Here is a 26,884-nt window from a genome sequence, read left to right on the forward strand (position 1 = left end):
AGGTCACTGCGTAGTTCATGTAGTGAGGTCAAAAAATGGATCTGTTTTGCCCCACTGTCGAATTATGCGTGAGACTGGGATAGTGTTTGCGAATCAGAATGACTTCGAAAAGCCATGATTTATGATGGGCCCGAGCGGTTTTGAGTTGCCCGTATTACCCCAAAGACTTGAGCCAGATATTAGAGACAAATGGTGTCCGTCACTTGAGCATAAGGTAAAAAAGGCTTGCAACCTCTTTTCTACTATTAATAAGTGAGGGTTTGTTGGACGACGAAGGGTATTATCGTAAATATGTGCTCTTTTATGGATAAACTTTAGTGTATCTGTCATTGCATCTTCCATTCCTTTATTTTTTCAACGCACACAGAAGGTTCTACTTCGTTCCATTTGACTCTTCCTCCTTCCTCATCTCTTTCTTTCTTTATTCCCAAAATCAAAGACACTCCATTGAAAATCTTCCTCCAGTGTTCAAGATCTGTCTACTTGGAATTACATCTCATTTTATTAGTGGTTTTCTGGTAAGTCCCTCTTTCCGCTCTTTTTAATTTTGGTATGAATATATGAATCCCAGCACACCCAGTTTATGGTTCTTTGTTCATTGGTTTTCTAGCTTCTCTCTGTATAAATGCAAGGGTTGTATTGTGGTTTCCAATTCTTTGATTGTTGCTGTTGATAAATTAAGGTCGGGGGGTCAAGAGTGTTTGGGGTTTTTTTCTCTTCTATTTATGGACATCTGTTAACTACTCAAAGTGAATCCTGGATTTTTCAAGTGCTCCTTCACTTTTGGGTTTGTGCTTATATTCTCTCTGCTTCGTTTTTTTTTTCTCTTCCTGTATATCCATGTCTCTTTCTGCCTATCTCTATTAACGAGAAAAGAAAAAAAAAAAAAAAGGGTCACAACCAACTCTCTCTTATGCTCATCTGCATCCGCTAGGTAAGGTTTATTTTACACTTCAACTCCTCTCTTTTTCACTGCCATCTCTATGTTTGGTGAGTTGTCCCATCATCATCTTTCAATAAATTTCTCCGGAAAATTCAAAATTAAAAGATACCCAATTTAAATTCTGAATTATATGGCTATAATAAAGTATCTACAATTTTATACTTGCAATTTGGGGTTCATACCAATTTGGGTTTCTTCCAATTTTTCAATTTTATTTTATGAAGAGAAGGAAAGAAAGGGCAACACCAATTTAAGAAATTAGGTTTTTTCCCTTTGTCCTTATTTTCCTGTATATGTTGATATATTAAAAATTTCATTGCTTTTATTAAATAACACTCTTTTTAACTGTGAACAATTTAGTAGTGGAAATTCAAAGATAGTGTTCCCTATTGGAGGTCTTTCATTAAATGGGAATATAATGTGCTTTGATTTCCAACGATCAGTAAGAAAATAGTTGCTCAGCTTATTTAGACCTCCTAAACTTGGGCTAGAGTTTCATAGACGTTATCAAACCAGACCACAACTTTCCTATTTAATTTTCTTTCAATTTTTTCCTATAGCTTCTTCAGCAATATTAATTTAGTGCACAGGTAAGACTGAATTAATGACTGAAATGAATTCTGAGGATGTCGTGAAATTCTGTTTCTAAATCTGTTGCACCTAAGTTTGCAGACATACACACCTAATAACAATTTCTTGTCATAGAAAGAAATTGACTAGTGTTATGATTGGGATTATAACGTGTATTTCGTGAATTTGTATTTTATTTAATCCATTATATTATATAAAATCACCTACTTTTTCCATCCATTTAATTGGCATATAATGGTCCTACAATTTTGATTGCGCAGTGTTTGTAAAGTAAAGTTGCTTCAACGGCACAGACGAACACTGTTACGACTTAAAGGTAATTTTGCCTTTGGTTTCACATTATTATTAAATTACTGAGTTAGTCTATATATCCAAATTTCATCAGTTTATTTATTTAACAAGATGTCAGGAGATTAAGAGTCTATTTGATTTAGATTTATTAGAGTAATTATTTAGTAACTTCCATGTCAAAAGCCATCTCAAGGGAGAGATACCATCAATGTGAGTATAATTTTTTAGGGAGAGATACCACCAATCTGATTTCTATAACTGTTTATCTTCATATTTTATTACTATTTTTTGGTTTTAATTATATGTGTGCGTGTGTTGTAAGAATATATTAAATTTTAACTATGACAAAAAAAATAAACGGGTTCTAACTGAGTACTTTGAAATCAGATGTCTGACAAAAAAAGAAAGACGGAGAACGTCCAAATGGAAAAAAATCTTAGACGTCGTATTGCCTATAAAGAAATGCCGCCTGCCCAACAGGCAGGACTTCTAGAACGGCGTCGGGTAGAATATGCTGCGAGAAGACATACTCTCTTAGAAAATTCTACTCCTAACTGTTCTACTCAGAAAAGCATGATTTCAGGAGAACCTGCTCTGTTCATTCAAGAGACACCTTCTTCTTCTCGAATTGGTTGGTTAAATCAAACTTCGTTTTTACTTCGCCGCTCTATTTATGTTAGATCTTACAAAATTAAAATATTTCAGGCCGCAAATCAACACAGGTAGGTTGTTGGAATATCAATCCACTACCTTCCTATCCTACTATTTTAAAAAAGGTCCCAAAAGATTTCAATATGAAGCCCCAAGCTTTTGCTGTAGTAATGGTTCAGTAAAATTAGTTTCACACCAACTACCTCCTGAATTAAAAAGTTTCTACTATGGAAACTCCGATAAATCCAATCATTTCCGTACTTATATTAGAACATACAATAATATGTTTGCATTCACTTCACTTGGAGTAAAGTACGATAAGGAATTGGCACAAAGAACTCAAGGAATCTACACATTTAAAGTTCAAGGACAAATGTATCATTTTCTTAATAGCCTCACTACTACAGATAACAATGCAAGAAATTTACAACTTTATTTTTACGATAATGAGAATGATATAGTTAATAGAATGGCCTTTTCAGAAAACCTCAATAGATCTGTTATTGCGAAATTAGTCGATATTCTAAAAATTAATCCATACTTCGTTTTTCTAAAATCTCTAAGACATATTCCAGATTTATCCAACTTCTACAGTGCACTTAAATGTGATTCTGCTTTGGACCAACGAACATACAACTTACCCAATGTTTCAGAAGTTGCAGCTATATGGATTGATGAAAAATTAGACAACCCTGCTTCTACACCACATATTCGTGTTTACACACATAGTAACACTAACCAACTGGTTCACTATTACTATGGTTGTTACGATGCATTACAGTATCCTTTGTTGTTTCCCTATGGTGAAAATGGTTGGCATTGTGGTATTCAAAGAGTTATACAAAAAGCAAACTTCCCTAGAAATTCTTCTTCTTGCAAACATCAAAACATTCCAAGTGTATCCAACATGTCTTCAATTGATGGATTTCTTGATATTGAACAAGAAATTTTACAGAAAGAAAGACAGAAAAGAACACTGTATCTTGTCGTGAATATTACTATTACAAACTTCAAATTAGAGATGATGAAGAAAATGATACTTTACATTCTGGGAGAGTATTCCAACAGTTTTCTGTAGATCAATACATAAAAGTGGAAACACAAAGATTAGACTTCTTGTTATTCAATCAAGATTTATTTCGAATTGAAGTATTAGCAGGACTCATTGATCTTTTAAGACTAGGAGAAAGAGAGGCTTCAAATATTGGCAGAAAAACATTCCTTCCTGCTAGCTTTATTGGGGGTCCTAGAGATATGCGACATCGATACATGGATGCCATTATATTAGTACAACACTTTGGAAAACCCGATATCTTTCTGACCATGACATGTAATCCTTCATGGACAGAAACAGAAGATTTCTTACTACCAACTGATGAAATACAAAATAGACCCAATTTAATAAGCCGAGTATTTAAAGCAAAACTAGAAGAACTAAAATCTGATATAGTTAAAAAAACGTATATTCGGTAAAGTCGCTGCTTTTATGTACTCTATAGAATTTCAAAAAAGAGGTCTTCCTCATGCACATTTCCTTATTATACTTGAAGATGAGTATAAATTATTGACACCTGAGGCTTATGATAGAATTGTTTGTGCCGAACTACCAAATTCTGATACAAATCAATATTTACATTCTTTGGTTATTAAGCATATGATGCATGGACCTTGTGGAACTTTAAATCCTACAAATTCGTGCATGAAGAAAAAGGGATATTGTAAATTTAAATACCCCAAAAGTTATGCCAATGAAACATCCAAAGGTCAAAATTCATATCCAATATATAGGAGACGAGATACTGGAAAATTTGTAAAAATTAGAGCCCAATATCTTGACAATTCATTGGTAGTTCCTTACAATCCATATCTACTAAGCAAGTTTAATTGTCACATAAATGTTGAAGTTTGTGCAGATATTAAAGTTGTTAAATATCTCTATAAATACATTTGTAAAGGGCATGATAAAATTGCTTTCAATCTACAAAGTAATAACACTAATAATACAGACATAAATGAAATAAAGGAATATAGATCAGGCAAATGGGTATCACCTCCAGAAGCTATGTGGCATTTGTTTGCGTTTCATATCAATGAGATGAATCCCAATGTATACCAACTTCAGCTACATCTTAAAAATCAACAATTTGTCTCCTTTAAAACGACTACAAATCTAAATTCAATACTTAAAAATCCTACAACTCGAAGAACAATGTTGACAGAATGTTTTTCAATGAATGAAAAAAATAAACATGCCATAGAACTTAACTTATTGTACAAAGAATTCCCAGAACATTTTGTTTGGTCGATGACTGTTAAAATGTGGTCACGTCGAAGACAAGGTTATGCTATTGGACGTATTATTAGTTGTCATCCAACGGAAGGAGAAAGATACTACCTTCGACTATTATTGATGAACATACGAGGACCAAAATCATATGAAGATCTCAAGACTGTAAACGGAAAATCCTATAACACATTTAGAGAATCTGCAGAAAAAAGAGGATTGTTAGCTTCTGATAATAACTTAATTGAATGTATGTTAGAAGCTTCAAATTACCAAATGCCTTATAGTCTATGACGTTTATTTGCTACACTATTAGTATATTGTAGTCCTGCTAATCCAAAAGAATTATGGGAAAGATTTGAATGCTCCATGTCTGAAGCCTTTACAGCTATGCCAAACATACAAACAAAAAACATTCGTTATTTAGTTCTAAGCCACATAAATGATATATTGCATTCAATGGGACGGAATATCAATGAATTTAAACTCACATCAGAAAATATTACACCTTTTACATCTTCTAGAATAATGCAAGAGGCTAGATACACCCATTTAGAAAGAAACATAATTGTAACTGAAGAAGATTTATTACTATATAAAAAACTAAATAAAGAACAAGAACAGGCGTACATCACCATACTTAATAAAATATTCTCAAATGAACCAGGAGCATTCTTTATTGATGGGCCTGGAGGAACAGGAAAAACATTTTTATACCGCGCTTTATTAGCTACTGTACGATCAAAAGGATTTATAGCTTTAGCCACAGCAACTTCTGGTGTTGCAGCTTCAATACTCGCTGGAGGACGAACTGCCCACTCACGTTTTAAACTTCCTATTGATGTAGGTGAAAATTACTGTTGCAATATAAGTAAACAGAGTTCACTTGCATTTTTAATTCAAGATGCAAAGCTAATAGTATGGGATGAGGTATCGATGGCTAGGAAAAAACTTGTTGAGACTTTTGATTCACTCTTGAGAGATCTTCTGGGTATAAATACACTATTTGGTGGAAAAGTCGTAGTTTTTGGAGGCGATTTTAGATAGACTTTACCTGTTGTGAAAAGCGGAACAAAAAAGAATTTCATACGTGAATCTTTATTATATTCAAATATCTGGGATCATCTTCAAAAATTCCATTTGACACAAAATATGCGTGCATGCAAAGATCCTACATTTTGTGAGTATTTACTAAGAATTGGAGATGGAAGAGAAGAAGTTAATGAACATGATAAAATCGAGGTTCCAAAATCATTTCTTATTCCTTTTACGATGAGAAAGATTCATTAAATATTTTATTCAAAACTGTTTATCCCAATCTACAGATGCTCATGTCTGATACATCCTCCGTAACATCACGTGTTATCTTAACGACCAAAAATGATTTCGTAAACGAAATTAATCAGATGTTCATAGATGAATTTCCCATAACTGTTGTGACATTCATTGGAATTGATGAAACTATAGAGCCAAAAGATCAAAGCCAATTTGAAGACTTCCTCCATACTTTGAATCCTACTGGTTTGTCTCCTTATAAGTTAGTTCTAAAGCAAAATTGTCCAATTATACTACTACGCAATTTAAATCCTTCTGATGGTTTATGCAATGGTACACGCTTAATTTGTTCTGATTTCAAAACTCATATTATTAGTGCTAAAATTACAAGTGGTGACTTTAAAGGCAAACATGTTTTTATTCCTCGAATACCATTGTTATGTTCACAAGACGAAAAATTGCCTATTCAATTTAAAAGAACACGATTTCCTATTCGACTATGTTTTGCTATGACTATAAATAAAGAAGTTCAGACTGTGTAAAAATATTAATCCGATCCGCAACAGTAGACGATCCCGATGATCATTTCTACCTACAATATAGTATATAATGAAATTATCCGTAAAGCATTCTCTTAGGACTTTCAAAAAGCTACTAACTATTCATATAACATATGTAAGTTATTACTTCCATTTACATTTTTCATCAACCTTACTTCCTTTATCATACTATTCCATTGTTTAACCCACTTTAATTATTTTTCAAGGAGAAGTTAATTACCAAATTTTGTCTAGCTATTCTTGAAATTCCTGTGGCATTTGTTCTTTTAACCAATTTCGTACATGCATTGATTGAAGAAAAGGCGCTATAGAGAAAGTAAGTCTTCTATCTTCAACATATACTTTGTTCTTTGCTTGCTCCATCAATTAAGAATTCTTTATTGAAAGTACCAATGAACAAATGTTTTTTATTGTTACTTGGCTGCTAATCATAGTTATTGTAGTTCAGGGGGAGCTTCTACATCTGCTGAATTTACTTATGACACCTCTTTGGCTGCCTTAGATTCTTACCTTAGTGGTAGGTGTATTCTGCTTTTCCGTTTTCATTTTTCAATTACTCTTTGGGGATGATGTGACTTTCATCTTGTTTAACTTATTTTTTGAACATTTTCATGTGTCAGACCTTGAAGGTAAGTGCATTACTCAGTTGGCCTGTGAGTGTCTTCTCTTCAATTACTGAAGCATGGACCCAACAAGAACTAGAGTTTAATGATAGAGTGCTTCCAGAGTAACTTTGCTTCCTTTCCTTAGTTGTATGATAACATTGCAATGAAGAAGCTGACGACATATATGTCAAAGAAACCAAAAGCATTTGCTTTGCATATTCTACAAATTTCAACAATACACTTAAGTGGCAATTTTTTGCACCTAATTCTCCCAAAAAGAGGTTGTTCATTGCCTCAAAGTAGGATTGGCTCTTTCCCTTGTGTCTGTGTTTTATTACATGAGACCTCTGTCTGAAGTTGTTGGATGGAATGCTATGTGGGCTGTTATGGTAGTTGAAGTAGTATTTGAGTACACTCTAGGTAAGTATTCATATGTCACACCTATGTTTCTTTCTTTTATTTAATTCATTGTGCATAAGACTTTTGAAAATGTTATTCACTTCGGAGTCAAAATTCCATTACCATATGCAGGTTTTACACTTTATAAGTGTGTAAATACAGCTATGGTAGCATGTCTCGCTGATACTCTAGGAATTGATGTTCACGGGTTGCAACTCAATCTGAAGAAAGATTTGAACTTATTATTCTCCAAAAAGTAGATGCATGTGGTTTGCTCCAAATTGATTTGGGCGTGTGAATCGAACTTCAGGTATGTCTTCGATGTCTGCAAAATATTTGTTCACCTCTCTTATATTTTGTTTATTGCTCTTCTCTGTGCCTTTGATTTTCTCCAACAGCTAACAGTGTGATTAATGAAAGCTAGATGAGGGATAGTGTATGTAATACATCTTTCCTTTCTTGTGTCTGTTTAGGAATTACAATTGATTTCCATCATGGAGATAGATTGAAAACTATTCTAGCAAACAAATTTGGCAGAGATTTCCCCACTGATATAGAAAATTAGACCTTATTCTTTTGGGTTGTAGGACAGTAGAAAGGTGCTTAACTTGAAGGTAGTGAATGTAATGAGAGCCTATGGAACTGCTAAAGACAAGTTTCAGCATCTTTAAGATCGTCATCAAATGAGGCTGAAGAAATTTGTAAAGCGGTAAACTGATACCTCCTACTTGGCTATCTTGCGTGAGATCTACATATACCAAAAATAATAACAAATACCAAGTTATGTACTGACCAACTTTCATCTATAAATTGAGCAGTCTATCTTCCTCTTCCTTTTTTAAAAAAAATACAATTGCTAGCATTTGAACATGGCATCAAGAACTTCGTAATTCTTTAGTAATACACAGAATAGTTTGATCCAAACTTAGACAAACCTTCATTGCTTCACTCTTTAACTTTTTTAGAAAATGAGCAGCTTAATTATTATGTTTATAAGAGCTCTTCCACTGTACATTTCGAAATATTTAAAACCAACAACTACCTTTAATATCATTTGGAATGGTGAAAAGGTGTACAGTTTAATACCATCCTCTGTCTGATGAGGTTTTTGAAATTTGACCTGACCTAGGTTGATTGCAATGTAAGTTGAGTTGCTTTCGCTGCTCTTTTTGTTAGTACCAATTTGTTTGCCATGTAAGAAAAAACTATCATTTGTTGCGATGTTAAATATCTAATGTTTATGCTGGATGTTTCACCTTCCAATCTTATGAAAAATCACACTTTCAAGATACCACATCTGTGGTGTAATGAAATACCACTCTTGCATGGAACTAAAGAAACACAATTGATCAAGGTCTTTGATGAATTATTGATGACAGTTCTGGTGTTGATCAGATTACTCTAATTATTATAATGAAAGTAGGATGATCATTGTAGCAAATTAGTATCAACTGAAGGCTTAGGGATAAGGAGGAAAAAAGTGGTGTTTTGAATGGGACAAATATGTTTTACATACACTAATTTTGTAGCTGAAAGACTAGATTTGGAGATTATTTATGTGGGGTGTTTGAAGGCATCAGATTTAGAATTCAATAAACAAGAGCAAGTAGCAAATTCTTATGAAAGAAATTTAAGTGTGTACCAACTATCTTATCATTGATAAACAAGTATTATCATGACTTTTGCAAGCATTTCTTATGCCCTTTGTTTTATTACATGCTACTTGTGACACCAACTCACAATTTCTGGTCTAATAAGTCTTTGTGGGTGGCTTATGTATCAGCACAAGATCCCCTTGCGAATAAGGTTTGTGACGTGATCAATCCGGGTGAAAACTATGTTTGGATTCAAAATTATCATCTCATGATTTTTGCCTACTATGTTAAGCAGAATACAATAGAATAAAAGTTTGATTTTTTCCTTTATAGTCCTTTGTCATCATCTGAATATACTTGCAAAGCAAAATATCACAAATGATGTGAAGTTGTTTTCTTACTTAGTTTTTTACTAAAGTGCTAGCTAGCCTTAGAAGGGCTTTCAAGTAACAAACTGTCATTCCTCACTCAATATAGCTTGTTGTTTCATTGATTGCTGCTTAATGCATCGGTAACAGAGAAGACTCAAAGTTATGCCAACTTGCACCCATGGGTTCCTTCTACCAACTTATAGTTCCAAGAGCTATTTATTTTATAATAGCATCGTAGTATTTCTCTTTACCTTAACAGGACACAAACATTTTACTTGCATCCTACTTCACATTGTGTCCACGTCATTTCTTACGCTTTCCAAATTCTTTCTTTTATTTTGGTAGACAAGTACTCATCCCTATGGTTTCTAATGGCAGGTTCTAATATCTTTGACAACTTGGGAAAAAAGGCTTATGAGTTATGACAACAAAGCTTTATGGAGTGGTCAAATTTCAAAAGGCATGGTGCTTCTTTTTTCCATAATGTAAACAGATTTCCTCATTGAAAATGAAGAATGTACGATTTCACAATATTGTATACTTTTGTTGCTTAGTGCACGTAAATATTATGAAGTATTAAAACCTGAAACACGAAAAATTATTTTCTTAGTGTTATGATCCTTTTAGTATTCCTATAATAATTGCACAAATAATACAAACAATGATGTCAGCTGTACGCCCGTGCATAGCACGGGCACGGGCCATCTAGTAGTTATAAATATGGCTGGCAACACATCCATAAATAAGACTTTACATAGACATAGTTTTCCACATTTCTTTTGAGAACGTTGTCACCTTGATTTCTAAAAGAAAGGGTATTGGTATCGTCATAGCTGAATTATGTTTGCACCAGACACTTGTGTTCTTTAAGAGTGAATTGGTGAAAAGGCAACCTCGAAAGGCGATCATCCTGGGCATTTTGGCACGGATAGGGTCAGCACGGGTTTCGATTGGTTGGGGAGTTACGTACCCCCCTTAGCATATTAGCTATGTTCTTAACGTCGACTTGAGGCTCATATCCTTGTAACTTTCTTGTCGTTGTGCTCGCAGAAAATTTCCCTAGTGGGATAGTGATTGCCTCGTGTTGATCCCATTGAAGGTGTCATCGTAGACTGGTGATGACGGGGATATAAACCTCAGAAAAAGTATTGAGAGTCAAGGGCTGAACAACTGATTTAGGGACGACTAAGGTGCTAACTCTTATTTGCTTGAATTTTCGTAAAAGGATTTGTTTATTTGACCGGGTCATTTTGGAGTTTGAACAGAGTTATTGAACATTTTGAACAAGTTGCCCTAGTTTCCAGCCTTTAGGGTACTTAATTCAAGATGTTTATGAACGAAGATTTGAAGAGTTTGACTGATTCAAAGACATACCCCAGATCCGCTCTGAGGGTCCGCAGTTTGAAACAGCGGAAGACCGTACCCTTATGTAGGATTGCCTACGTATCTTGCTGGAGCAAGAATCAAGTCTGCATAGTTCACATCCCAAAACTAATTCTCCATGGGAGGGTGGGTGGAGACTGGTAGAGTCTGAATGAACGACGGATGAATTATTTTTTAATGTTTGACATTTTTTGGACGAGTAGCGTAGCACATGGGTAGACTAAAAGGGATAGTGACTTTAGCTTTTAGTAAAAGAAACTTTGTAGCGTAGCGCATGGGTGGACTAAAAAAGATCATGACTTTAGTCTTTTGTAAAAGAAACTTTGTAGCGTAGTGCATGGGTGGACTAAAAAGGATCGTGAATTTAGCCTTTTAGTAAAGGAACACTTTCGGTGGTCCTCATGAGCCAATCAGAGAATCTCAAAAGGGAAACTTTATCAGTCCATCGGTTATAATGAACAGAGCATTCGCTTTGCCGGTGGCAGAGTAATCCAGGATTCGATCGAAATGGAAGATTTTTGAACACGACCTAAGGAACTAACTGAACGGAGAGAATTTTGACCATCTGAATAGTAACGAAACTATCAGGCTTTGATTAACTGATCGTACATCGCTAAGCACAGATGTGTATCATTAAACTATATGCGTATACGGTGATACCAGATTGAGATCGTGCTAGAACAAACCCAGGAAATAGGCCTGGCAAGCCTAATCGCACAAACTCCTTGGAAATTTCTAACCGGGTCTAGGCTTATCTCTTATATTAGCTTAAAGTTGAAATGGGCCTTCTTATATTTATTCTAATGGGCTGGAACACTTGCGTTCATATCGCAAACCATTAAACACTAAGCATGAAATCTTTGGGTGATTTCTATCCCATTTTTGACTTAGTATATACTCATATATTGCTGAGGTACCGCTGCATATACATGATACATCTAATAGGATCAAGTCTTATCAAATAGGTACACATGCTATGTATTCACTTCTTTTTAACTTAAGCAGTTTTCACTAATGCCCCTTTTTCAGCCATCTAAAATCTGATTCCTTTTATTATTACGATTAAGCGGTACTAGGTTGGGTTGAAATAACTCCAACCTTTCCAAGCTTAATCTTTGAGACCTCCCCCTCTTGTCTATTGGTGACACCGCACCAGACCTAGTTGCAAGCAACTCTTAATCTCTCCAAGTGCCACCTTAGTCTTATCATTCAATTAGGATTGTCAGTCATTATCTTAAGTTGACTGTACGGAACTGGATCGCAAGCAATTCCAAGTCTTTCCAGGCACTCCCTTAAGTTTTTGACTCTATTAACCACTTGATTAATTTCCTTTTAGGCAATATGGCCCTCAAACTAATTCTAAAGAAAATCTTAACTTAAACTTAGCAAGGCAGTCAATTAGCATTTAACAAACCAACAGAAGAAGGAACAAACGTTTAGTTTCATACAATCCAAAAAGGTCTCAAATGGAACATAAACATTCATAATCAATACATAAGGTAGTCATCTTAATGAGCCTTAGATGGGTTTGAGATATCCAAGGCTCGTCTAGGCATGAATGTTCTAGTTCAGTAGGGATTTGGCTCGCTCTATCCTAGTTATCACTAGAGTGGGTTTTCACAAAAGACTGAGAAATCGAGCGGACAACTGGGGCTGAACCGTTAGGGATGTTGGACGACCACGAACCAACCCCGCCTTATAACAATTCCAAAAGAAGTATTTTGGTTTTATAGTGAAGGTGAAGTCGCCTTTGGAATAAAGTGTAAAATAAATGCCAAGAGTAGCAGAGTTGTGATATGCATGCAATGACAGTTTATATATACAGGAAAGGAAACACATAAGCAGTTTATACAAGCAATAACATTATATTGAAGCCCTTATGGTTAGAACCTAAAGTCCCCAGTAGCGTCACCACCTATAACGGTTCGTATTTTTGCGGGCGGGGTTAACGCTCGGAAAAGCTACATCGAAATCGTTGCAGCTCTTTCGAACTTTATTTTAAAAGAGTCGTCACCTAATTTTTAGGAAATTAGGAAAACCTGTTTTGAAGGGCTTCCTAGCGTTAACCCCGCCCGGGGAAATTAGGAAAACCGAGTTGTCGGGCCTTCAACTTTACTTCACTTCCGTCTTTGGTAGAATCTCATCTCACGGATCCATATTGATTAGATGTACCTCGCAAGAATGAAGTGAAAATAGTTAGTCAAATGATACGCCACCCCATAGGGTGACGTTTATGAATATAAATAATATCCCTCGGACTTGTATCAAACTTTGGTAGCTTTGATTACGGAGGTTCAGACTCACGGTTCCGAATATGGCAGAGGAACCTGAATCATGTCACGGCTGCAAACTAGTGATCATTCTAGTTGCCTTGTCAGGCGCATGTCGATTCCTACCTCGTGATATCAATGTGAGATCATCCTTGCTCAAACCGAGGGGTAACCTTTCTAGACAAGGCATGGCCTCAATTTTTTTTTTCCTTGGCCCCAAGTATGGTATATGTTCAATTAGTAGGACATTTATAAGGTGTTGCATCTATTCATTTCTAGCAAAAACTGCAACGAGCAGTAGTGATAGGCAACATTCAGTGATAATTTCATACTTCAAAAGACAATAATCGGTTCACCCAAGGCAACAAATTTTGCCTAAACTGGCAACCACATTATTTACTTAAAGAGTGCACCAGAAGTAGGCTCGAAAACCAGCGAAGCAGCAACTCAAAGAGCAACCTTAAAACAAGATCATCTCCAAACAACGGCAATGGAGAGATCTTAAGTGCAGCAGCATATTAACCATAACATGTGGCTCACATAATCAATAGACATAACAACAACCAAATGAAAACAGCCCATAGCAGGAGCTCAAAAGGACTGTAGCAGCATCACCAAAATATAATAGCCCAAGTGTAGTTTCAGTTTCTGTTTTATAAATGCAGCAGCAGAGTATGCTAACAACTTAGCATCAAGGTGTAACCACTGATCAGAAACAACAAAAATAGGAAACTCGGGTGTAGCATCTGCTCATTTTTTCTTAGGCAAAGACCGTTGAAAACTGACTGATATGTAGCAACAACCAGATAGTAGCAATAGGTAGTAGTTAAAGGTAGTAATATATAGCAGCAAACTGCTCTAAAAATAGTAGTTTACCAACCCAAGATGGCAGCACCCATGTTCCAGGAGAAACAGCCAAAAATATAACCAAATAACTACTACAGAAGCAGCATCAATTCACTCAAAAAGGACACTATTTTGAGCCTCAAACCAAGGTACAACAGCTAACAAAATGCCACAACTGCAGGCAGCACAACAAGTGGTAACAGGTGTAGCCAGAAAGAATAAATAGCAGCAACTTACCTCAAAAGGGAGCAGCAGCAAACAGAGTGCAGTACCAGGGACATCAATGTGGCATATGATTCTTATTATACTAGGCGGTGTCCTAAGTGTAGCAACAATCCCACAGTTTCTTAACATGTAAAATGCATCTCAAATGCAGCAGTTTCTTGTCTCCAAGTGTATCATATAGCCTTTTGTCGGGCAGCGACGGGGGCGACGAGGGTTGACGACGAACACTCTTTCACCGGAATCGATTTCCGACAAGCGGAAAGGACTTCCAAAAATTAGACTACGAATGAGAACTTCATCAAAACTCAATGGCTTAGCCGGGTTCCTGAGTTTTCTCACTCTAGGGGCTGTGAAAAACACACTATTGGTGTAAGAACTAATTTTTTGGTCTCAGAACCTTGTTTTTTTTAAAATGAAGGGAAAGGGCTTCTATTTATAGTTGAACAAAAGTCCCAATTTTTGGACTTCAACCGATGTGGGACAATTAGAAAATAGCCTTGGAATCCAAATCTCAACTCAAATTCACATAGAAGCCCTTGAAATCCGAATCTTCCAATAGAAGTCTAGCAAAATTCAAAGAAAAAGAAGAAAAGGTCATGTTACCATCTGCAAAGCTGTCGAAGGAGACAAAACATTAAAGCCTTTTCTCAAATGGACGAGCAAAGGTTATACGAGTCAAAAAAGCCATTAAATCTTTGCTAGAAACGACTATTATGAGCTGGAACGCGTGCTGAGATGAAAGAGACAGCTCAGGTTTGCTCTAAGGGTTTGTTTGGTTGTTGTTCTGATGAAAAAATGAATTGGAGAAAAGGGGTTTTGAGATATAATGGGGATTGGGCCCGGTCATGTATAATTGGGTTGGACGTTTTTTGTGTTAATTGGGTTGAAAAGGCTGGTCTTTGAAGTTTTAGTAAATATGGCTATGATTGAATTTAAATGGTAACCCATTTTTGTGAAAATTAGCCAACTCAACCAAATCTTGTAAAATCTGACCCATTTTAAATAAGTTTGAGATAAATTAAATATCCAACTAACTAATTAAGCTTCTCGACTTAACAGAGTAAAATAATTGGCTACATAGTGAAGGACTTTAATTTACCAACAAGATGCGCACTAAAATAAACACTTGTTTTTCCGTCATAAATTGATTTAAAATATATAAAATAGATATAATTTATACTTAAAGTTATATGTAAAAATATATATAACATTTATTAAGGTATTTTGCCAAAGAGATGGTAAAATCTCGCCAAAAGCTATTTTAAAAAGCATTTTGGATTTTCTGAATAATTCTCTTACTCTGTTTGCTATTCAAGAAGCTTAACTAGTTAATATAAATTTTTGCAGGTCAAAAATTGGGTGTCAACAGCCGGGTACGCTTCCACCGAGCCTCACATGGCCGGGTACGATTCCACCGAGCCCTACTATAGCTAGGTACGTTATGATGATGATGATTCTACTTATGTATTTATGTTTTCAAAGTTACAGCATGCATATCATATGCCATTCGTGGCAAGTTTCAGCTTTCAGGTGGTTCCTCTTCTACTTATGCTTGTTTCACTGCGCTATTATTATATTTCTTCCTTACATACTCAGTAATTTCATCAGTACTGACATCCCACTACTCGGGACGCTGCATTTCGTGCTGCAGGTCCTGACAGATAGCTTGAAGGACCTTCTCAGTTGGTTGCACAGGATCAGTGGATAGTAAGTAGGCTCCATTTGTTTCGTAATTGCCTGGTCTTTTGGGTATGATATTATGTTTACATTTATGTATATCTTGGGTATGGCAGGGCCCTGTCCCGACTGCTGTGTTATGTTATGCTCACTCGAGGCTCATAGACAGGTGTTATATGTATAGATGTTACATGTGGCCTTGCCGGCCTTAGTTTGGTACTAGTGTTGTTGTTGTGGCCTTGTCGGCCATGTGATCATATATAGATATTAGTGGCAGTCTCGTTGACTTGCGTATATGTATGTATATTACTGTGTTGGGCCTTTTCTGCATGCAGGTGATTCTTTTACGATATACACATGTCATATGATTTATCGTAATTATTATAAGTCGAATATGTTGAATATACGCCAGGTGGTACTCGGCTGGTAAAGCCTGGTGCCCATTATGCCCTATGGTTTGGAGTGTGACAAAAATGGTATCAACGGAATTTCCAAGGTTCAATAATCACTCTACAAGAGATTTAGACGATAAAGATTAGAACTTTAATCGCTTCTATGAGTTTTCCTTTAATTTCGAAAACTAGGGATTTTTCCAAGCTTTAAATCTTATTCTTGAATCCCCAATGAATCATCCATGGAATTTCTACCAATACCCTACACTATTCCAAATCCTCTAAATAATTAAGTAAGTATTAAAGAACATACCTTTAAGAAGTTTCCCAAAGTCTCCTTCAATTTTTGTTTCTTCGATTTTGAAGAATCTATGGTTTTGAAGGATGAACTAGTGTTAATTTGATGTTAGATTGATGTTTTAATGATGGGAATTAATCAAGAACTTACCTTATATTTTTTGGGGGAGCCTTAGGGTCGTTTTCTCTCAAAAAGTCGGCCAAAAAGAAGTGGGGAAAGGTTTTACGAAGTTAGGCTTTTATAAAATTCGGGAAAAATCGCTTCAGGCATAAAATGGCCTGGTGCGGTGCATGGGGCATTGCATCCCGTGCTGCACATGGTATATTTTTTACGGTGTCAAAATTTTGAAATTTCTGGAAATTTGGCCTGGTGCACCACTCACGCCTTATTTTCCACTACACTAACGACGTTTAGTAAGATGGGCATAACTCTTAGTAAAGAGCTCCGTTTGAGCTCCACCATATATGATTGGAAAGGTATTTCAAAGACCTACAAATTTCATAAGGAATTTTTCCCAAATTCTCAATGTATTTTCATGTAATTTTCCTAGAAGTCAGGCCTACCAAAACATAGACGAGTTTAAGAAATCTTACAAACTTCACTACTTGGTTTCACTTCCAAAACGACTATCTTGCACCCAATTTCACCTCGAAGGGATTCATATAGCTAAAATTCCATATTAACACCAATTAAACACATTCGCCCTAAACCCGAATTCACGGAGTGTTACAAGAAGCCAACACGGGCCACCCTCGATGGTCATCCATCGCGCATGGGGGCACATGTGATGGCCCCATGATGTGGACCCAGTCCACAAAATCACGCTCTCTAAACTCTAACCTGTAGAGGGTCCCACGATGTCCATGCGTCCTGGGCCCATGTTTCATGTCAAAAAGCCAGATTTTCGTGTTTTAACTCCTATTTAAGCTTAGGGTTATTTTCCTAACACCCCTAATCACAAAAAAAAAAAAAAAAAAAAAACATAGAGAGAACAAGTCTCAAGCCTCAAGAACCCTCCAAGGTGAGTTCTTCAATGATTCTAGCATAAATTCAAGTCTCTAATACCCTTCTAACTTGATTAAAACCATTCTAATCCATAGAACTTCGATTGAAATGTTATTGTTGGACGAGGAGCCCTAGAATTCAAATTCAATCTTCTTGAACATCAAAAAGGTATTATCTTCATCCCTTAGTTGATTATAGTATTGGATTAATGATTATAAACCACATATTCTTGAGACGAGCTAATGGGTTTGATAAAGAGAATCATATGAACTATGGTAGGGTTTTTGATTGTTGACTTAGGATTGTTGTAATCTTATGACTGATGAATATTGGTGTTAGTTATATCTAATTGAGGTTGTAGAATCACCTAGGGGCAAGAGAATGGGAATTAGGTGAAGAAAACACCATTAAAGAAGATTGTGGAGTTTTATGTCCACCAAGTGTTTAATAAAATGCCCAGATGGCCAGAACTTGAGAATTGTTGCTAATATGGAATTCCTTTGACTTGTGTTGCTATAGATTAAAGTTGAATGTTACACCTCATACTTTTGCACGTTAAGTATCTTCATGAGTTGGTTGTTATAGATTTGGAGAGTAGAATTATCTTCGAGGTTTTATAAAATTAGACTTTATTCTTGAGCATACGAGAGTTTAAGTTCATACTTAGTATGTGTTGGAAGGATTAGAAGTTGAACGAATTGATAAGAATGCGTTTCGGCAAAAGTGGTATTTTACGGTTGAAATTATAGACCGTAATATATAATACGGACCATATATCTGGTTGACCCCCACCATAAAATGATAACAGTGGGGTGAGCCACTGTTGGCTTTTTACGGTCCAATTATACGGACCGTATAATTTTTACGGTTCGTAAATTGAAGTCAGTGGCAGCTCTTTTTTTAAAATATAATTCTTACTTTCCTCTTTTTATCACATTTTCTTCATTTCCCCAAACCCCTACCACTTCTAGAAACCCTCTCCAACATATGTGATCAATTTTTCCAAGTGAAGTTAAGGAATTAAAGTGAGAATCAATTGCCAAAGGTTTGCAAAATGTTGTTGAAGCTTGTTTCTCCTCTTTGTAGTAGCTTTGGAGGACACTTCAAGGTGAGTAATCTTGGAGTTGTTGTGTTCTTGAGTCTTTGAGGTAATAATTCATCTTAATTCCATGTTTATGAGTTTATGTGATGGTTGGTTATATTAGCTTTGGAAGGAAAGAAGTTGGAGGAAAGGTTCAAATATGAACTTGAGTTTATATTGAGTTGTAATCTATTTTGAGCCATGATTGTTAATGTGTTTTTGAGCTATTTTGATGGTGTTATACTTGGTGTATTTGGAAGAAAGAGGTGTATATGTGTCGTATGTGAAGCGTATATCGAGCTGTTTTATTATATATCTCTAAATGTTGTTGACATGAGTTTAAAAAGGATCATATGAGGTGGTTGTGTTGATTGTTGGCTGTTGGATAAGTGTGATAATTAAGAAATAGGGGAAATGTTGCCCGTTTTGTTTTTGAATCGATTAATTGTTGGGTCTATGTGATATACTAGTACCATTTAAGCTTGTAAACGCCTTCCTTTGTTATAGGATTGGAGTACTAGTTCGACGGATTTCGTTGTGGGATTGTGCTGACGACCTGAGGTATGTTAAGGCTAACTTTTCTTCTTTTGGCATGATCCATATGAACAAAACATAAACGTAACGCTACTTCATAATGATTCTGTTCTTAACATCTAGAATTCTATGTTGATTTATGTTCCCATAATATTGTTCTTAGCAAGCTCTTCTCCAAATTTCGTATGCTTCATAGAGTCATATGTTGATGAAAGTACTATCTCATAACGATGATCGGAGATGTACAACCTAACGTCACTCCTATATATTCAGGATGTACTCCTGTCATACTCATGCATTATATATATATATATATAAACACTATGACCCCGTAGGCATGTATACGCATATATTTATATGATATCTATATGGGGTATGGGGAAGGTTACGGCGTTATATACGCACTACCACCTGATCAGCTGGTCATATGATGATTATTATGCCCACAGAGGCCGATGTGATACGATGGGATGCCTACAGAGGCTTGATAGGCGTTATATATATATATATATATATATATATATATATATATATATATATATATATATATATATATATATGTATATATATATATATATGAGCAGGCATTATATAGTCATATACATATAGTACCTATGCATATCATTGGCCCACAGAGGCTGTTCAGATATACAGGTTGCATTCCTTTTATCCTATGTATTTTTATGTCTCTTTTATGTTACTTTCATGCCTTACATACTCAGTACTTTGTTCGTACTGATGACCCTTTCGCCTAGGGAACGCTTTGTTTCATGCTTGCAGGTTCAGGTAGATAGAGTGACGATCCACTTCAGTAGGTTGTTGTTCAGTTGATATTGGAGCACTCCACTTGTCTCGGAGTTGCCATCGTGTCTTGGTATGGTATTTTTGTTATGCATATGGGTATGGCGGGGCTCTGTCCCAACCTTATTATGTCATGTACTTTAGTAGAGGCTTGTAGATAGTTGTGGTATAGTTAGACGTGTATGGTCCTCTCGGCCTATTTTTTGCAGTATAGGTGTCTATGATGGCCTTGTTGGCAAGTACAGTCATGTCCAGCATGGTTATATACGTATGTCCTTTCGGGCTCATCCCTTTTTAGCATATTTCTCTTTTATGAGTTAGAAGATTATTATATGATTATCCTCATGATCCACCCTTACTGATGATTATGATACGAAAGCATGTTTAGCGGTGCTAGACAGGTAGGGCTCGGGTGCCCGTCATAGCCTTTCGGTTTGGGTCGTGACATTGGAAGGGTTGACGAACGTCGTTTTACGCTCAAGGGTAGGAAATTAAGGCATGTGAGGGAAACTCTCTATGTTTGGGAATGTTGATAATTCTCCCTACGATACGGTTTATTGACTATTACGATTTGCCTCAGAGTTATAGTTGTGCTTTAGTTTCATGAATAGTTGCTGACCTCTATTCTTTATCTTCGTATTTCATTCATGACTTTCATTTCAAAAGTTACGAACTCAGAATGTAATCTAAGTAGACTCGTGTTTTATACCCATGAGTCTCAGTTTAGAAACTCTGTATGCTTAGAAAAAATTAAGGCTTCAAATCTCATAATCAGTTCTAGAATATATGCCTCAGTTTAGTATTATTCATTATTCCAAGGGTCTCAGCTCTTTAATAATAATTGTTAAATATTGAACTCTTGCATTTTGCCCGAGGGCCGCCCTTGTATTTTGCCCAAGGGCAACTCTTGTATTTTTTCCCAAGGACACTGTCTCATGTATACGTATACTTGGCCAAGGCCATAGATTGACACACTTACTTAGCCAAGGCCATAGCTTTGTGCATTTATTATTGGGTCAAGGCCCCACATATAAATACAGGAAAAAAGGGGATTCAGATACACAATAGGAAGTACTCATAACTCCACTTCTCTTGTTCATTTCAGTTTCAGCATGCCTGTTTATTTATTGGGCTACCCTTTCTCGAGCAACCCACTCACAGTTCTTTCTTGCAGTTGGTTTACATACCATTGCAATTTAAATGTACTGATGTCCCTTTTCCCAGGGGCTTGCATCTCGCGATGCAGGTAACGATTTACCGGATGACGCATCTGCTCGCTAGGATCTCCAATATCAGCTAATTGGTGAGCCCCAGTTCTTTCGGGGCCTTTTCATTTATTTACAGTCTTTATAGCAGTTATAAACAGTCAGGTATGTTGGGGGCCTTGTCTCAGTAAACAGTCAATTTTCAGTACTTTTTTAGAGGCTTCATAGACTAGAGTAGTCATCAGTCAGAGGCGCAGACATGCATGTTAGCCATGCTGTCAACTTTGTTATACTTCAGACTTTGTTCAGTACTTCCGTACTTCATGATTTATTCAGCCAGTCTTTTAGTAGATCAGTATGTGTTAGTTTTATTTCTGCATTCAGTACGTTTTGATATCACATGTTGATTCAGCCAACCAATTAATTCGCTTGGTCACATGTAGTTAAGCACCAGGTGTCGTGTTACGTCCAAGCCCAGGTTCGGGGCGTGACAGATCATTTAATTCAGTAAATAGTAAATCACAATTGTAACATCTCGTACCATAAACTAGGCTATGATTCAGGATTTGGGACTTAGAATATCAGACAAAAGTGTTGAAAAATTGAAATTTGTATTTTGACAATCAAGGTGCAGGCCGTACTTTTAAGCCGCAATTGGCATGGGGAAAAATGGAGTTTCTGAAAATTGCCATCAAAGTACTGGCACAATGTGTAGGCCGCACTTTGAAGTGCGGGACTATCACGACCCGTCTAGAGGGCCGTGACGAGCGCCCGGTGCTAGCCCACCCGGGCGCCCCTTGGCTTACACTTATACTTACATCTAGGTGAGCCACATAATTTAACATACTTCTATTCATTCATCATGCTAGTCCCATTGGAAAACAATGTCTTTATATCATAATTGGCACCTATGCCACATCAATGTACATGAGCCGACAAGACTAACAAAATGATATACAAAATATAGGCCAACAAGGCCAGACATATCTAACCATATACACGTGACTATGAGCCTCTAAGGAGAGTATAACACATCACATAAGCGGGACAGGACCCCGCTATGCCCATAATTATGCACACAAAATAATAAGTACCCAAAAGTTATGGCTCCGAATGAAATGGAGCTTTGCTAGGTGGTCTCTGAGAATACCGCTATGGATCGAGTGTCACGACCCGACTCGGGGCCGCGACAAGCACCCGGTGCTAGCCCACCCGGACACCCTCTTAGCTTACTCTTATGCTTACATCTAGGTGAACCACATTCGTCAACTAGTCCCATTTGGACAACAACACATTTATATCATCAAAGGCATCTATGCCACATCAATGTACACGGGCCAACGTGGCCGACAAAATGATATACAAAACATAGGCCGACAAGGCCAAACACATCTACCCACACACACACATGTCTACGAGCCTCTAAGAGTATAACATATCACATTAGCGGGACAGGACCCCACTATGCCCATAATTATATACACAAAAGAATGAGTACCCAAAAGATATGGCTCCGAAGGAAATGGAGCTCTCTATGTAATCTTCGAATAGGCAGCTATGGATCAAGTATGTCTCCCTGTGCACCTGCGGGCATGACGCAGCGTCCACAAACAAAAGGAAGTCAATACGAAGAATGTACTGAGTATGTAAAGCATGAGCAACATCAATAAATAAGCATTATGAACAGCATATGAAATAGCATAGGAGGGGGAGACAATAATATCATCGTCATAGCACTTACCTGCCTTTCGTAGGACTTTCCATTTTTCATACGTATTTGTACACCTACGTCATCATCCGTATTCCATAATAGTACTCGTACCATACTTGTGCTCATATTCGTATACATGTCCTTATTCGTATTCTTATACATAGTCTTATCACATTCATATTCATATTATATACATAGTCATTTCATATACATAGCATTTACATAGCATACCCGACCTCATAGGATCGGTGTTTCATACATACTTGGCCAACCAAGGCTCAAGGTTACTCATACCTGGCCCTACCAAGGCTTCAGGGTTATCCGTACCATCTGCAGAGGTGTGCGCGCGTTTCGTAATCGTATACATACTTTATACATATTCATATACATATATCCTACCCGGCGTTATAAGCTCGGGGTGTCATTATAGCCCTTCATAGGCACATGTAAGTATAATAGCCCGTAGGTACCTTTAGCATCATTATTATTATCATCGTCCTCACTATCATCATCATTTTCGCTACATCTATATCTTATGCTTACTCGTCATATGGGGTGCGTAGTACAATCGTAGCACATATCGAGGATCGTGAGCTTATGAGCTCGGAGTGTCAATCATTTGAATACAACATACTCATATAGAGGATTTAAGAGTTTGGCCAAGGAACCATGCCTTATGAAAGAAGGGTTAGCCTTACATACCTTTTCGTCGGACTATTCTACACTGACACGCTTCCTTCCAATGCTAGCGTCTATACCTTCATTAATATCATAACAATGGCCATTAGTCATTCACATTATCCACATTATCTAGATTCCTTAATTTGCCTCTAATTCACCCATATTCATGGTCATAATATCCAACTTCGTCCATTCGTCTAAAGTGTCTAGTTCATGATCTTAGTACCATTTATAATACATTCATATCACAACACAACAACATTCATGATTCAATTCAAACTATTCCTCAAAATGTCACTATTCATCATTCATGACCTACTTGACCATATTTTCTACAATCCATGAATTTCAACTCTTCAATACCTTAAACATCATGTAAAAATCATGAATCTTACCTTAGAAGTTGTAGGAACAAGCTTTGGTTAATAATACTCCACTTTGAGCAAAACCCTAGTTTTTCTCCATTTGGATTTCTTGACCTAGATGATCTTTGATGATGTTATTACTCTTGATTCACCTTGTTTTATGTTGTTGATCCTCAAATATCCTTGAAAACTTGTATAATAAATGTAGAGAGAGGTTTTAGAGAGAAGTGGTGAAATGTTGTAATGAAATAAAACAAGTGTTGGTCCCTTTATTTAATGACTTGCAAAATCTGTGCTGAGGTGAACAGTGGTCGTCCATCGATGGTTTACGGCCCGTATTGCAGTTTACGGACCGTCCCTCGCGATCGTCTTTAACCATTTCCAGAACCAGAAGCTTTGGCTGCTTGCATGGTGATTTACGACCATGGTTTACGGGCCGTAAATCACTTTACGGTCCGTCCTCCAGGTCGTATTTTACCATTTCTCGGCTGGCAGAAAGTTGAAGCCTTGCATGGCAGTTTACGACCTGCTAGTTTACGGACCGTATACCAGTTTACGGTCCGTCCTAGCACTTTACGACCATTGGGCAGTTGCAATTCTGCAACTTTCCATATTTCTTAGACTTCTCATTTTAATCACCCACGTCCATGCACATGCATTGCTCACCTTATATCTCATCTTAATTTAGCCAACTTTCTCATCTCACATCGGATACCTTCGAAATCTCGCCTAAGGTCATCAAACGTCGTTTCTTGCTTATGGACATCTTGCACTCATACTTATCACTAGTTCGTTCACTTACGTACCAACGGAAAATTTTTCTGAGGTGTAACATTCTTCCCCCCTTAAGAACATTCGTCCCCGAATGTTAAAGTGCTCGGGAATTCTACAAAAATTTCGCCAGAGTTTCCCTTATAATATGGCGCTACCATCCTGCCACAACAACCCATAATATCGATGCCACACAGGGCCACAACATAACAACATAAAATTTTGGCCACACATGATCCAAAAGCATAAAAGGAAAATATACATACCTTATGATGTCGACGTCTCATCTTGGGCTTCTTCCAAGGGCTGAAATAAATGTGGGTATTTGGATTGCATACTTTCTTTTGCTTCCCATGTCATCTCCTCTCGTTTACTGCTTCTCCATAGAACCTTAACCGAGGCCACCTCTTTGTTTCTAAGCCTCCGTACTTGCCTGTCTAATATGGAAATGAGTACCTCTTCATACGTCAATTTCTCTGTCACTTGCATATCGTTTATTGGGACGATCTTAGTGGGATCTCCAACACATTTTCGAAGCATCGAGACATGAAATAGTGGATGGACTGACTCCAATTCCGGAGGTAGATCTAACTCATAGGCCATTTTGCCTATTTTGCTCACAATCTCATATGGTCCAATATATCGGGGACTAAGCTTCCCCTTTTTGCCAAATCTCATAACGCCTTTCATTGGCGACACTTTCAAGAATACCCAATCCTTCACTTTGAACTCCAAGTCTCTTCGACGATTATCCGCATAGGACTTCTGACGACTTTGGGCTGCTAGCAACCGATCTTGTATAAGCTTGACTTTCTCTATAGCTTGCTGGACCAAGTCTGGTCCTATCAATTTAGTTTCTCCGGTTTCAAACCACCCAATTGGGGATCTACACTTTCGCCCATATAAAGCTTCATATGGTGCCATTTGAATGCTGGAATGATAACTATTATTGTAAGCAAATTCAATGAGTGGCAAATGATCATCCCAATTTCCTCCAAAATCTATCATACATGCTCGTAACATATCCTCAAGAGTCTGAATAGTACGTTCAGCTTGTCCATCGGTCTGGGGATGAAATGTCGTGCTAAGGCTAACTCGGGTCCATAAACCCTCTTGGAAAGACCTCCAAAACTTAGCTGTAAACTGAGTCCCTCTGTCGGAGATAATAGATACCGGGACGCCATGGAGTTTTACTATCTCGTTAAGATAAAGCTTCACATAATCTTCTGCCTCATAGGTCGTCCTGACCGGTAAGAAATGAGCTGACTTGGTGAGTCTATCCACAATCACCCATATGGAATCATACTTACGTTGAGAACGGGGTAAGCCTGAAATGAAGTCCATGTTAATCACTTCCCACTTCCAAGTTGGGATTTCTATAGCTTGCAACAATCCACCCGGCTTTTGGTGTTCAATCTTCACTCGTTGGCAATTAGGACACTGAGCTACAAATTCCGCTATATCTTTCTTCATCCCATTCCACCAATATATAGACTTAAGATCATGATACATCTTCGTCGCTCCGGGGTGAACAGAATAACGGGAACTATGAGCTTCTCTCAAAATCTGGTGGCGTAAACTTGCCACATCGGGAACACATAATCTTCCTCTACATCGGAGAACTCCGTCTCCTGAAATGTCAAATGATGACTTCTTTTTCTGAGGGAGTGTATTTCTGTACTGCATTTGCATGGGATCCTCATATTGTCGCTCTTTCACTTCTGCGACTAGCGACGAGACTGCTGTATTCTGGATAGTAGCTCCGCTGCTACCTGAGTCCACTACTTGGACTCCTAGGCTAGCTAACTGTTGAAGCTCACGGTCCATCTCTTTCTTTTCTGGTCGTACATCACTTAGAATTCCCATCGACCTACGACTAAGAGCATCAGCCACCACATTTGCCTTTCCGGGGTGGTACAGGATCTCAACATCATAGTCTTTTAGCAACTCTAGCCATCGTCGTTGCCGCAAATTCAACTCTTTCTGCTTGAAGATGTATTGAAGACTCTTATGATCTGTGTAAATATCCATGTGGACACCATATAAGTAATGTCTCCATATCTTTAATGCATGG

The 26,884-nt window shown here is 37.1% G+C and overlaps 1 protein-coding gene and 1 long non-coding RNA gene across 10 annotated transcripts; one reads left to right on the forward strand and one right to left on the reverse strand.

Moving 5' to 3' along the window:
• The first annotated feature begins 308 nt into the window (after window positions 1–308).
• On the forward strand, window positions 309–10,183 carry LOC132603531 (uncharacterized). Of its 9 annotated transcripts, XR_009568384.1 has the most exons (5): window positions 310–518; window positions 1,795–7,112; window positions 7,216–7,909; window positions 8,187–8,308; window positions 9,944–10,183. XR_009568384.1 is itself a non-coding variant. In XM_060316636.1 (2 exons), exon 2 carries the CDS (start codon window positions 2,499–2,501, stop codon window positions 3,552–3,554), a length of 1,056 nt encoding a protein of 351 aa, XP_060172619.1. In that variant the 5' UTR covers window positions 309–518; window positions 1,795–2,498; the 3' UTR covers window positions 3,555–4,750. The 9 variants fall into 9 exon arrangements, 1 of the variants encoding a protein (XP_060172619.1); XR_009568380.1 differs by having other exon boundaries at window positions 7,216–8,308; XR_009568379.1 differs by lacking the exon at window positions 8,187–8,308.
• Window positions 7,786–15,064, reverse strand: LOC132603532 (uncharacterized). Its single transcript, XR_009568386.1, has 2 exons — window positions 14,302–15,064; window positions 7,786–8,347 (listed from the first exon to the last, which is right to left on the reverse strand). It is a non-coding gene; the product is annotated as an uncharacterized LOC132603532 (long non-coding RNA).
• Between the last annotated feature and the right edge of the window lie 11,820 nt (window positions 15,065–26,884).

This window comes from Lycium barbarum, chromosome 7 (assembly GCF_019175385.1).
Source record: "Lycium barbarum isolate Lr01 chromosome 7, ASM1917538v2, whole genome shotgun sequence".
Classification (NCBI taxonomy): domain Eukaryota; kingdom Viridiplantae; phylum Streptophyta; class Magnoliopsida; order Solanales; family Solanaceae; genus Lycium; species Lycium barbarum.

Excerpts from the sequence above, each read along its gene's own strand:
- LOC132603531 (XM_060316636.1), top strand. The coding sequence starts at position 2,499 with ATGTTAGATCTTACAAAATTAAAATATTTCAGGCCGCAAATCAACACA.